Here is a 14816-nt window from a genome sequence, read left to right on the forward strand (position 1 = left end):
TCACGAAATTAAAAGACGCCTGCTTCTTGGGAGAAAAGCAATGACAAACCTAGACAGCATCTTAAAAAGCAGAGACATCACCTTGCCGACAAAGGTCCGTATAGTTAAAGCTATGGTTTTCCCAGTAGTGATGTATGGAAGTGAGAGCTGGACCATAAAGAAGGCTGATCGCCAAAGAATGGGTGCTTTTGAATTATGGTGCTGGAGGAGACTCTTGAGAGTCCCATGGACTGCAGGACGATCAAACCTATCCATTCTTAAGGAAATCAGCCCTGAGTGCTCACTAGAAGGACAGATCGTGAAGCTGAGGCTCCAATACTTTGGCCACCTCATGAGAAGAGAAGAATCTTGGAAAAGACCCTGATGCTGGGAAATACTGAGGGCACAAGGAGAAGGGGATGACAGAGGACAAGATGGTTGGACAGTGTTCTCGAAGCTACGAACATAAGTTTGACCAAACTGCGGGAGGCAGTGCAAGACAGAAGTGCCTGCGTGCTATGGTCCATGGGGTCACGAAGAGTCGGACACGACTAAACGACTAAACAACAACAACAACAAAAGCTTGCTAAGCATGCGTTTAAAAGATAAGAGTGCAGTACCTGCTGTTGCCACAGTGAGGCATGCCATACATGCTTTTGCAAATAGCTATGGAAGTTTCCTCTTTGCCATGACATTGCGTGTTTATTTACTTCAAAACAGTACAAGGAATACAGAAGGAGAATAAATATAGCATAACTGGAAGGTGTACAGCCAGAGTGGCTAACCTTTGGCCCTCCGGCTGTTTTAGGACTACAACTCCCATCACTCATCACATTCTCAGACTGGTTCAAGTGCCGATCTCTCTTCCCAGGAAGTTCTGGGAACTGTTGTTCTGTGAGGGGAATAGGGGGTCTCCTAACAACTCTCAGCACCCTTAACATACTACAGCTCCCAGAATTCTTGGGGGAAGCCATGACTGCTAAAGTGCTGCCATAGAGCTTTATATGTATGGTGGGATTGTGGCCTAAATCTAGGGTCTAATGTTACCTAGCTGCACCATTGTGCTGGAGATGTCAGTTGAACACTGTTTCTGGCAGCAGACAAACTAAAGCTATATTGCAATTTTATAAAAATTGTCCTCCTCATCATTTCCTTTGGATGAACCAAGTTGCTGTGTCAGTCTCTCTGAGAGTGCAATATTCCATAATTTCCAGTACCATAAATATACCAATATCTCTAACCTTGCTGCAAAAAGTGTGGACCTAATCAGTTCCCTTATGTAACAAGTGATGCTATGGGCTTTTTACTATTAAAACTGTTTTTTTTAAAAAAAAAATCAGTTATATATTGTTTTCAGTTTCACATGCAATCATTATGGGACATTGCAACTGAATTTAATTCTGAATGAAAATGATTCATGAACATAAATGAAGTTTTATAAACCTGATTTTGGGGTGGGGTGGGGGAAGAGACATGGGCTTCACAGCTCCTGCATGAAGGAATTTTCAAACAACCACCACCAGACTGCTGTGAAATTATTAATCAGTGGGGCATAGACACCCCAGAATCCATTAAGTTTTAATACCCTTTCATGTTTTTTACTTGCAAATATGAATTGTTGCGAGGCAAATATACTTCTGTATGCCATAATGAATCAGTTCAGCATCTGTGGCTCATAGTAGTGCTTAGACCCTGTAGAGTAGACCTAGTTATCTGCAGATTGTTGGCTGTGCTCTTAAATCTGTATCTACTTACTATTTTATATGTTGACCTAGGCCTGACTCAGGCTGGAGTGGGAGCTGCTTCCAGGTCCTCTGGTTCCATGTTGCCCCAATAATATCTGGTGACAGGAACTAGATTAATGGCACTGGAATGGGTTTTTTTATTTTATTATGGAATTCCAGAATAGTGGGACTTTGGCAACAAAGAAGCAGAGCTTCTTTTAAATGGCATTATCCTAAGTAATTGCAGAATGCATGACTCGGGAACTGCTGACTAATGAGCCATGTGGCGATCTGTACCACTACAGCTTCTCGGTGAAGAATCTTTGGACTGACTCCCCTCATGCCAGCCATTGATTCCACCTGGGCAGGAAGGAGTATGAGATGGCTTCTTGTCTTAGTACAGGCATCCCCAAAATTGGCCCTCGTGCTGTTTTGGGACTACAGTTCCCATCATCCCTGACCACTGGTCCTGTTAGCTGGGGATGATGGGAGTTGTAGTCCCAAAACAGCTGGAGGGCCGAGTTTGGGTATGCCTGTCTTAGTAGAACTTTGCTTTAGCACCAAGGTCTATCTGAGCTCTAGCATGCCTTATGTTTCTAGTCCTGCTCTGCAGTTCCGATTAGTACTTTGTTCCACCCACAGCTGATATACATATATATAAATATGAGAAGGGTTCAGGGTGGTTCCTATGGGTTTTTGATTACAGACGTTACTTTGATTATTCTTTTGCCCATCCATAGGTTCTCCAGACATATCAAAGTGACCCAGCCATGAGAAGAATGTTAAATCAACTGTATTTCTACATCATGCCTATTTTTAATGTGGATGGATACCATTTTAGCTGGACCCAGGTTAGTCATGTTTCCAGCATTAAGGTTATTAGTAGAGTTAGAATTCAATATATATATATTACTGATATCCTCCTTGTAGTGCAGCGATAATACAGCTAGCACATTGCAAAGCTAAGCAGGATCTGGAATGGTTTCAAACTGAATGGGGGACTGCATGTTGAGATTTCTGCATCACAGGGGGTTGTACTAGATGACCCCCCCCCCCCAGGGATCCCGTCCAACTCTACAATTCTGTGATTCTATGAATGCAGTCAAGTACAGGTAACTTGCAAGATGTGCGCATTTAACTTGCGCACCTTCAGCTTTATGCATTTGGCCAAGGTAAAAAATAAGGAAGATGGTGGACATCCAGGAACAAGGACTTTGGCAATCCCACCCACCATTGAAACCAATGTGTTTTGACTATACACAGTTCTGGCTTTACAAACTATCCCCGGAACTTAACCCCAGCATAAGTTGAGAGTCGCCTGTGCTTCAAAATATGTGTTTGGGGAGGGAGTTCATGAAGTATCTTTACAAGAATTTGTTAATATGCATATGATGCTTTTTTTACCAATATGTTGTATTTCCATGTTCTTAACAATTATGGATAGGATCGATTTTGGAGAAAAACAAGATCAAAGAACTCAAGATTCCGTTGCCATGGCGTAGATGCCAATCGTAACTGGAAGGTGAAATGGTGCGGTAAGTCTAGAATTAGCCTGTATTTGAAATAGCAAGCCATGTAGCCATTTTATTATCTAGGATATTAAATTGCACTGCAAATTTTTATTGAATATGGTCCAGGTTGTGAAGCAAACCAAACTGTGGTTAACAGCTTTACTATGAACACAGAGATCAATCACACTTCACTCCTCACCTGGTGCAAGCAGGAAGGAAGAAAGAAACAACAATCCCTGGCCTAGAATTACATTCATGCTTAAATGCAAGTCCCACTGGGGCAGCTCAGTCAGCCCCGCCCTTTCCCCCTGTATTCCATCGGCAGTGTGCGTATATAGCGGGTGTGGGATGGGGCACTGATGCAGGATAGAATGTCCCTATTTTTATTTGAGGAATGTTGGACATGCCGTTGGACTTCGCAGTTTAGCGCTGTAGGCCTCAATATGGAAATATTCAAATAATGTTATGGGGTACTCTCATTTTACTACTCATATTGAAATACTGCCCAAAATGTTGAGGGGTATCAGTATCCCTGCGTACCCTCAGAAAAAAAGCACTGGGTGTGATTAATCAGTAGCCCATGTATGAAATGAATAAAAATTATAATAAAATTTATTACCTTACCATTTGTATAGCGCTTTCAAGTGTTACAAAGTGGTTAACGTTTATTATTTAGCAGTAATACATACAACAGCCCTGTAAAGTCAAGTCACTATCGCTATTACCTTCCATATTGCAGACTGCTGAAGCCAAGAGCAAGAGTAGATTGCCAATGGCTACCTACTGTGTTCAAAACTATGAGATGAGATTGAAAGCAGGAACTTCCTGATTCACAGCTCCACGTCTTAGGCCCATTCTAATTAATTTACACTTAATTAGTTCATATTATAGCCTAAAGAAACTGAGAGGCTGCCTCATGGTTGCCTAGTGAATCTAGTGCCTCTGGTCTCCTTCATTCTTTTAATCCCCTGTTGCACAACAAAACAGAAGAGAATGAAGTGAGTAAAATCTTTAATTCTGAAACTCAGTTGCCTTTTTTTTTTTGAAGACATGAAGAATGGATTTGCATCTGGTCGGCTCTCTTATCTATATATTGCTTGTTATTACATCAAATGTGTTCAACCCAGGTGGGAATTCATCTCTCATTTCAGTTAGTTTTTACCTTTCACATCAATATACACATCCGTGGCTTGCTCTGCTCAGATGGCACTCCCATGTGCATCCTTCCCCCCCCCCCAACAAACTTGCTGTCCTATAGATAGCTGATTCTTAGAACAGTCCTTTTTTGATGTAAGTCATTTTTCAGAAGTAAAATGGAGACATAGAACTGCTGCATATTTGCCCAAGGATACGATGCAAGCCAACAACTATGACAGAATTAGAGCTCGAAAGTCCTTTGCTCCGAATCCCATGAACATTTGTCATCTTACATTGCCTCTCTCAAAGAGACAAAAAAACAACAACCCAAAATCAATGAACAGGGAAGTCATATTATCTTGACCTGCTTTTATTCAGAAAAACAACCTTCACCCTGTGTTTTCATGGAGATGACTTAGTTCCATCTCCAGTTTTCAGGCCTTGAAATTCTTAACAGGTGCCTGAGGGCAGGTAAGTTTTGAGCACGGATCCTGTTTTTGCATTTCGTCTGCACATGTTTGGCATTCAATGAGCGAGACTGTTTCTTTTCCTTTAAGGCAACATTTCTGTGTCAGCTCTGTTTCTCTTCCTTTCTGGCATAAGCACCTTGACACAGTGCTTACCTCTTGTGGCTCACTCCTAAGTTACTCTAATGCAAGTAGGAATATCTCCAGATTTGGCTTTGCAGCCTATGGTACACACGGGATGGAGTTATTTGTTTCATTGGTGTCTCTAATTTTACTAGTGACATACATATAGGCAACATCATTATTACACACCCAGACTGTTTATATTTGAGAAGCTCAGTTGTAGATCATATGATTTGAAAACAAAACATCCCCGGTTTTAAATGTATATATTTTTTCTTTATTTTTATGGAAAACAACAACAACATAGAAGCTGGTAAATTCTCCTCTGGCACAAATCTAGATTTGGGGTCCATGGTCTCTGGTATCTTGGGGTAGGGAAGTTGGGTTATAGTTTAGTGGTGGCGCTCTTCCATTGGCACTACTGGGGCCTCAGACTCTGTGTCTGAGTCTCTGGGTTCATGACAGAAGGAGATAATACCGTCTCTCTCTCAGCCTATTGTAGTTGGGACGTTACAGGTTATCCACTGTTCCATCTCTTTGCATCAATATGAAAGCCACTATCAAGTTTTTCAACCCGTACACTCTGTTTTCATTCCTTCATCCATCTCAAGAAAGCACAACATATCCACTTTAATGATTGTCTCCTGCAGTGGAAGATGAACAATTCGACTATCTTCTGAAACAACCTTGTAGAGCAATTCTGTCATTTCCTGGATTTTTATTGTCTTGTTGTGACAGTGACTCTGGCATTCAACAATAGCTGACATTTACTGAATTCCTTTTTATCCTTCCCCACCTAAACTCGAAAAACCTTATCTGAATGAAAAACATTAGATAATACAGTAATAATATAGAGAACTGCATAGCTGTGCATGGCAGCTAGCATTTCTCTTTTAATATTTGTGTTCCTCATAATTGCGGGGATGATACAGGAGTAATACACAGAGATCCTATTGGTTCGATAGGAAATCGGGACAGCTGCTATCAGCTTAGCTTACCAAAGTAAGTATACAATTTTACCTGAGTCAGCTGCAAATCATAGCTAGTAAAAGAAGATTGAGGGGTTTTTTAGAACACCCAATAATCATCCCATATATAAATGCTGTAAAATAATGATTGAATCCACCTAAAAACAATAATTTATTGCTTTATTTTTGTCTGAAAGAATCCTCTCCTGACTTTGTAACCTTAAGGAGGTAACCTGAGGTAGGCCATGCAATAACAGCTATATTGCATTGTGCCATGTTCTTGGGCAGTAGCAAATTTCTTTGTGACCCATCAGAGAATCCCATGACATATGAGACTTGGAGCCTCTGCTGCAACAAAGGAGCCATAAGTCAGTGTGACCTATAAGCAGAGGCTTGACAGCCATCTGTCAGGAATGCTTTGGTGGTGTTTCCTGCTTCGCAGGGGGTTGGACTGGATGGCCCTTGTGGTCTCTTCCAACTCTATGATTCAATTAGATCTTGTAACTACCATTTACAGCAGGGGTCAGCAAACTTTTTCAGCAGGGGGCCGGTCGACTGTCCCTCAGACCTTGTGGGGGGCTGGACTATATTTTGAAAAAATAAGAATGAATGAATTCCTATGCCCCACAAATAACCCAGAGATGCATTTTAAATAAAAGCACACATTCTACTCATGTAAAAACACCAGGCAGGCCCCACAAATAACCCAGAGATGCATTTAAAATAAAAGGACGCATTCTACTCATGTGAAAACACGCTGATTCCTGGACCGTCCATGGGCCGGATTTAGAAGGCTATTGGGCCAGATCCGGCCCCCAGGCCTTAGTTTGCCTACCCATGATTTAAAGGTTGTGGTAGGACAGTCATGAATAGCAGAATCCATACCTAACTTTAGCCTGGTATAAACTCGATTTCATCTCTGCTAGTTAACATAGAATCATAGAATCATAGAGTTGGAAGAGACCACAAGGGCCATCCAGTCCAACCCCCTGCCAAGCAGGAAACACCATCAAAGCATTCCTGACATATGCCTGTCAAGCCTCTGCTTAAAGACCTCCAAAGGAGACTCCACCACACTCCTTGGTAGCAAATTCCACTGCCGAACAGCTCTTACTGTCAGGAAGTTCTTCCTAATGTTTAGGTGGAATCTTCTTTCTTGTAGTTTGAATCCATTGTTCCGTGTCCGCTTCTCTGGAGAAGTGGACAGCAACAGGACAGGAGGTAAAGATAAGTCTTTCAACAGCTGCAAAATTAGCACTATGAATGAAGAACACCAATCCATTATATTGGCAAAGATCCAAAGCTGCCTCAAGAAAAGTTTTGGAAGAGCAGACTATACATCTAAACAGCTCAATTTAAACTAATGTGGGTCTTTTCAAGCCAAACAAGTCAATATGGGAATACTTTCCTGAAGCTAGAAGGTTTGAAAACAACTGGATTATAGCATTTGAATAAATTAGGAGATGATTCTCTTGAGTTAGATGACTTGGTGGCTGTCTGTTTAGCAGAGAGTATACCACATTCCTTCGCTACCACAAAGTGCCCATCTGAGCTCAGACAAAGATAATCTTTGCATTTTTTTCACTGATGGCCATGAAGAGAAGTTCTCGTGTTTTAGTTCCTCAGACTATGCAAGTGCTATTTTGCTACTTCTGAGTTATCATGCTAATTATATAGCCTATTATACTTCATATTTTTAAGGATCATCATGCAATGCTGGTTCTCATCCCCTTACTATTTAAAGTACGGTATTATGCAAATGGTATTTATTAAAAGGAGTGTTTAATAAGCCCTTTGTGGCAGCAAAAATGCAGCAGTCAAGGTCTCATTATTATGCAGAATTCCTGGGGAAAAAATATATTTGTGTGTGTTAAACCCAAGCCAGTTACACAAAGAGCATAAAGGACATCATGCTAACCATTACCAGATCAGAAACTGGTAAACCTCCCTGTGACTAAGCCATGGTTAGTGTTTGGGGAATGTGGCATCTGCACCCCTGTAGTCGTAACCTACATGCTGGTTCAAACAAAGACTCCATCCACTTCTGTTCTTTTCATTGGCATGACTATTCTGAAGTATTGAGGCTACTACAAGAAGGGCTTCAGGCACTATCCAACCTGGTTTAAATAATGCCTTCAGTTTAAACAGCCACAGTGGAAGGGCTTCAAGTTCTGATTTATGCCAAATCCTTTGTCCAAACCGATTAAAAGAAAAACTTATGTGCAACTCCGTGTTGGAGGACAGAGCTGCTATGTCATGTAGCACACACACACCCTGCGCCCCTCTAAGTGAGCCTGTTGGCCTCAGGTGCACTGTCCCTTTGCCAGGGTTGAAAGTGAGATTCAACAGCCCAATATGGGCATGGGGCAACTTCACCTTTGCCCAGCCCAATATATTTTGCTGCCTGAATGGTACCTCCACCATTCAATGCACAGAAACCCACTAGAATGGCAGTTCAATCTCACTTTCCACATGGGTAATAGGATAATGTCCTCCAGTGCAGTAGGATAGTTATGGGAGTGGAGGACAAGCCATGTGGCTTGCACCACTCTGTCCTCCAACAGCTCCTTCTGCTGTCCACCAGCATTTGCTGATGGATGCTGTTACCTTACTCTCCCTCATGTCAGTCCTGCCTTAGCCTCAGGCAGCAAAGTGTTTTTGCCCAACTGGTCCTTTCTGTTCCTTTTTTGTTGTTGTTCAAGAGAGTTTATTTTAATAAAAAATAGAGCTGCACCAGCATGATATCTGTGGGTGTTTTCCTGGCTTGCGTCCAATTTAAATGTGGGTTTAATTTGGTCTTCTTTTTTCTTTTCAACACGCAGATGAAGGGGCTTCCACCCACCCCTGCGACGACACATACTGTGGTCCTTTTCCTGAATCTGAGCCAGAAGTGAAGGCTGTTGCTCACTTTCTTCGCAAACACCGGAAGCAAATAAAAGCTTACCTGTCCTTTCACGCGTATGCCCAGATGTTGTTGTATCCCTACTCTTACAAGTATGCGACTATTCCCAATTTCAGCTGTGTGGTAAGTATGGGATTTGAAGAATTTTGAATCCTTGCAGATCACTTTGAATTTGAAGAAAGTACTGTACCTTTCCATGTATAAGACAATGTTTGTTTGTTTTTATTTAAAAGATATGTAAAAAATTGGGGGTTGTCTTAATAACGGATAGTGCATAGGGAGGACGTGGGATTGGTTGCTGCCGCGAGCTGGAGATTGTCAGCATCTATTGGGCATGTTATTGGTGGCTGTGGCAAGGGGTGGTGTTGATTAGCTGTCACTGCAGGCGATTGGAGGGGACAGGTGATAGGCGGCTTGCAATGTGTGTGAGTGGCAGCATATGTCAGGCAGGTGAGCGATTTTCCAGATTCCCCCCTAGAAAAATCTTAGCAACTCTGGGCAATCTCCCGCCATTTTCTTAATTTGGAGTCCCCCAAAATAGGGGGAGTCTTATACACAGGGGCATGTTATACACAGACAAATACGGTACAGTATATGCTTCTGAGCTTCCTCGGTGAAGGAAGACACGGCTTGACCTCCATATTGCTGTTTAGACTGAAGGAGTAGCCTCTGCTTGGTGTGTGGCTATCAGTTCAAAGTAGTTATACTTCATATTTATGCATGGGCATATCATCCAATGTAATTGTTATATGTTCAGTAATGAATACAATAAGCAATATGCTTCATTTGAGGGTCCAAGGGAGATGTTAGGAATGTTGCAGAAAGATTTTGTGGCGCTGGGTGTGACAGGAGTTAGACTAGTGTCCAAAATGCTGTCATAAAGGCAGCCAGGGATTTAAAAAGCCAATCAAAAATGCCCATGTGTACTTAACTTGAGGTCAGACTCTGTTTCCTTGCCTCCTTAAACTTCAGTCAGTGCTTTCACTACCCATATCGCTATGAATATCTGTTCTATGGGAAGAGAATGTATTATGGGAATTGCTAGGCAACAGATTACGTGCTCTCAGTCAGTGCTACTTGCAGTTGAGAAGTAATGCAACTGATTGCTTGGTCTAAGAATGTTTTGAAGGATACCCAAAACACGTGAGCCAAAGAGTTGCAGTTGCACAGAAAACAAAAGAAAGGCACATTTACCCATGGCATCAACAATCATATAAGATGTGATCTCAGTTTATTGTGAAGCTGCAAAGCAGAATCACAAAGGATTTCCTTTCCATTTCCATCCCCTGAGGCAAACTTCACAAGCACCAGATCCTCAGATTTATTTTGCATGTTGAGATTGGCCAACAGATGAAAGCTTTACCATGGGCTTCAGTATTCAGAAATGAGGGGACTCTTTAATAATTCCTGAGCTGAAGGCAAACAGGCTTCTGTCCAGCTTACTAGACAGAACTGTGCAGCCAGCCACTCTTTGAATTAGTGCACTAAATTATTTAGGGCATTGAAACTGGAGAAAAGGATACACAACTCCCCACATTTAAGTCGTGTCTTTGACTGCGTTTTACAGTGCGGACATGTGCATGTGTAGCCTATTTCAGTCTTTTGGGGAGATGGTTATTTAATTTATAAAACTATTTCTTTCAATAACCATGGTCAGGGGATCTGAAGTGAAGTTGTATGACAGTGGGATTGGGGGTGGGATTGGAGCTTAAACCAACCCTTAGTCTACTACTGAAAAGGGTCATCAGTATCATGGGATAGGGTTTGTCGAGGATTCACAGCAATGATGCTCCCAGGAGCAAACTTGCAATAAAAAAAATCATTTTATTTTGTTTAAATGTAGAGTTAAAAGGTATTCACACAAAGTAAGAAGTCCTACTCACAGCAGACCCATTGAAGTTAATGGACATGGCTAACAGGTTTGTTGATTTCAATGGGTTTCCTCTGAGTAGGACTTAGTTGAATACAGCCCTTTGTTTTTATTTATTATATTAATATCCCACTATGGAACCTGGGGCAGCATCAATCCCAGCTAGTCATTCGTCCAGACACTGATTCAACAGAGACCTGAGCTGAAGCACAAAGTACTTCAGACCTGCATTTGGACAGTCGCTACACACACACACACACACACACACACACACACCCTCATTCACAGAACACATTCAAAGGAGAAACCAGGGGTTTTGAGGAATTTGATTTCTATAGATTCTGTTGCAAATTGACACCTCCTGGATAAATGTGTGAATTGGTATGTAATTATCTTTCTGATTTTGCACTTCTCAAAATTTGCAACAGCAGCTAAAAAATAATAATCAAATTCAGATAAATATGTATTTAAATACATATTTTGAGATAAAATAGGTTACTTCAATGCATGTTTAAATATAATTTTTCGTTCATTTTTGCATGAATCATATATATATGATTAATGTGGAAACAGGACAAAATGAACCTTATGAATGAACATCTGCAGTACTGACATGGATCAGAAACAGACTGTTCTGTCCATCCCTGGTTTCCATATATGGATCAGCAATGCATAAAATTTGTGACCTCTCATATGGCAACCTAGTTAACAGATGTGGAACTGCAGGCGCATCCCTATTTAGAAGCCTAGTATCTGTCTTCCCATGAGAGCACAACAGAGTTTGCTCAGCCTCCTGCTTCTTCTTCTTCTGTAGTTCCCTGTATGAGGATAGCACTTAGACAAGAGAATAAAACTTGGGGAAAGAAGAAAGCATGGGAATGCAGCTATTTCTGTCTCCACAGTCCATATTCTTCCATTACCATCAGTGTTTTTTTATTTTATTTTGTTTTGACTACGGCAGACCAACATGGCTACCTACCTGTAACTACATCAGTCCTGTAGCCATTTATAATATTTATAAATCAATAACTGTAATGAGCTTTACAGAATACAAGGGGACTGACCCCCACCTTGAGCTTAGAGTCTGACACAGGGGAAACAACCAAGGAAGGGTGCAGGGTTCACAGGGAAAGAACATCCAGGTTCTTTCAGCTGCACGTGATTAGGCTGCAAGCTTGAATTCAGTGGGGCTTCCTCTATGTAAGCAGGGTTAGGATAACTTATTACAGGGTAAGCTGCGGGGACTGTGATAAATTATGGGTTGAGCCAAAGGCTTTGAATGAAGATAGTGGTGGTATCAGACAGGTGTTTGGGGAGGCAATTCTAAGCCTCCAGGGCAGCAAGGGTGGAGAACTAGTTCAGACAGCAGAAGGTTGTGAAGCTGGAGAAGCAAAGATCATGGGCAGGATGTACTGAAGGCCATGGAGGACTTTGAAAGCACAGTCAGTAAGCTTGTGCTGGATCTGGGAGTGGACAGGAAGCCAGTGTAAGGTTTTCAATGAGTGGCATCTCACGACCAGAGTGACAAATGAGGTGAATGATTTTGGGAGCCAAACCCTGCTTGGGTGTGGGGGAACCAAGGCAAGGCAGCAGAAGACCAGAATGGAAATCAAACTGCACAGAAAAATATATTAGAACCATTTAGTAATAGATGTGTGACAGAATGGTTGCTATCCTTCTAGCTACACATTTCTTCAACTATTTTACCTAGTGCTGTATAAATTCCACCTACCGTACTTCTTCATGCCATGGCAGACATCTGGTGTGACTCTTCATAACTGTTACTGCCAGCTCTCTAGAGGTATCCAAAAATGTCAGCACATCCAGGCACTCTGTATATACTCTCTCATTTGATTCTTAAATGTAAAATATATAGCAATACAGAAGCAGAGTCTCAGCAATTCCCTTATCTGTAACATCATAATTAAGTTTTTTGAAAGTTGGTTCCAGTCACAGACTGGCTGTTGCAACTGCAAAATATAATCCAGGGATATTTCTGCATAGTGAATGGTTCTTGTCAAGAGAAATCCCTTTCTTTTTTCATATCCTGGACAGAAACAACTCTGCTACTGAAATCACTTAAATATACTGATATTCTGAGTGTTTAAATGAGCCCAGCCTTGTCGCTCTGGAACTGCATCTACCGTAGTTGGATGTGAAATGGATGGAGATTCTCAGTAGACATCTGAAAAGTAGCCTTAATGGCATGAAGATCCTGGGAATCTGGGGCAGATACCAGTGTGCCAAACACCTGTCAAAGTTAACCTGCAGGCATGGGAGGAGATAAAGATCTGGCATGCTGAACCAAAAAGGTTCCCCACTCTTGCACAAAATTAACTATTCTCATAAGGTGAATTGGACACCCGTTGGAAGCAGAGCATGAAGTTCCAGGGAGGGGTAGGATCTTTCTTTTTCTGCAGCCAACCCATGCATAGATTGTAAGCATCCAGGCATAGGATCCTTGCTGATTCCTTTCATTGCCCAGTCATTCCAAGGACGCAGGTGGCGCTGTGGTCTAAACCACTGAGCCTCTTGGGCTTGCCGATCAGAAGGTCGGTGGTTCAAATTCCCACGATGGGGTGAGCTCCCGTCACTCTGTCTCAGCTCCTGCCAACCTAGCAGTTTGAAAGCATACCAGTGCAAGTAGATAAAAAAGTTACCACTGCTACAGGAAGTTAAATGGCATTTCCGTGCGTTCTGCTTTCCATCACGGTGTTCTGTTGTGCCAGAAGCAGTGTAGTCATGATGGCCACATGACCCGGAAAGCTGTCTGTGGACAAACGCTGACTCCTTCAGCCTGAAAGCGAGATGAGCGCCGCACCCCCATAGTCGCCTTTGACTGGACCTAACCTTCCAGGGTCCTTTACCTTTTACCTTACCATTCCAATATGATCTACCAGTAATAAGAAAGGGGAAGATAGAAAACAAACCTTTTCTTCTTTGTTCATCCTTGTTCATTGCTTTAAGGGTGGGATCAGAGGCATCCTTTCTTATGCCTCCTTTAATGCCTTTGTTCACATTAGTATCTAGGTCCACAAATCCTTACATGCAGTGACAGGCAACCAGCATATGGCAGCATACAAAGGCCTCCACATGCTAAAATATGAACCAGATTATTTATGCTGGGTTTTAGAAGCTTTGAAATGGGAATGAAGTAAAAACAAGTTTGAGGAACATTGTCCTATATTGTTGGATGTTACTTGAAATTTTGAGATAACCACAATTGTTTCTCTCATTCTCTCTCTCTCTCTCTCTGTTTGTTTGTTTTTGTTTTATTCCCTTCCCAGGAATCTGCTGCTTTTAACGCTGTAAATGCCTTGCAGTCAGTTTATGGGATAAGATACCGATATGGCCCTGCCTCCAGCACTTTGTGTAAGTTTCTCCAGTATGCTAGTTCACTGGTTTTCTATTTGTACTACACTAATTAGTGTTGTAAAGATCCAAGCAAACCATTTCAAAGAGAACTTTGTTCAGTCTGCTATGAGAAGCAAGAGACGCCTGCATGAAATTTACATTATGTTGTTACACACTACCCTAATCTCTTTGAGTGGTGCGAGATTTCTGGGGTTCCAGACACTTACCTAGAGTTTCTGTTTCCTTTTGGGGAATAAGGCACAGTAGAGACTGTGGTGTCTTTATCATATATGGTTTTATTTACATGCCATGTATATATACAACCTGCACCTAGATGGAGGGATTGCAGGACATTCACATCCTATGAGGGTCTGGCTTCCCTCTTAAGGGCAGCTTTGGATTCAAAGGACGACAAAAAGTCATCCTCTGTGTCTCTTGGTCCCAACCTGTCACCTCCAACTTACATGGAGTTCTGCCCCTCCTTCCCCTTCTTGCTGCCAACTGGCTTCAAGGACCTCCCCCCAGCCTAAGTCATTCAGAGCTGAAACCCTAAACTTGGGCATTGTCTGCTACCATTGGCCTTTGCCTCTGCTACTCACTCTCTGCTGTCTGGCAGTATTTACATTGACAATTGTTCTTTATGGCCCAGTACCGTATTTTGCTCTCTTTGTTTCTTGCTGATGACCCTTCTTCTCCCAAGGACTTCCTGAGCATGGAAAACTGGTTTGAACTGTCTTTTTGACACTACAGGATTCAGCAGTCTGGCAGCTTACCTTAATGC

General features: G+C 42.0%; 1 protein-coding gene across 1 annotated transcript in view; it reads left to right on the top strand.

The window, feature by feature from the left end:
- CPA6 (carboxypeptidase A6) overlaps window positions 1-14816 on the top strand; it is a 54311-nt gene that overhangs the window by 34435 nt on the left and 5060 nt on the right. The window contains exons 7-10 of the mRNA XM_035125592.2: window positions 2444-2554; window positions 3148-3238; window positions 8732-8934; window positions 13969-14053. Coding sequence (XP_034981483.1) covers window positions 2444-2554; window positions 3148-3238; window positions 8732-8934; window positions 13969-14053 — 490 coding nt within the window. The remainder of the gene's footprint in view (window positions 1-2443; window positions 2555-3147; window positions 3239-8731; window positions 8935-13968; window positions 14054-14816) is intronic.

Source organism: Zootoca vivipara, chromosome 8 (assembly GCF_963506605.1).
Source record: "Zootoca vivipara chromosome 8, rZooViv1.1, whole genome shotgun sequence".
In the NCBI taxonomy this organism is placed as follows: Eukaryota; Metazoa; Chordata; class Lepidosauria; order Squamata; family Lacertidae; genus Zootoca; species Zootoca vivipara.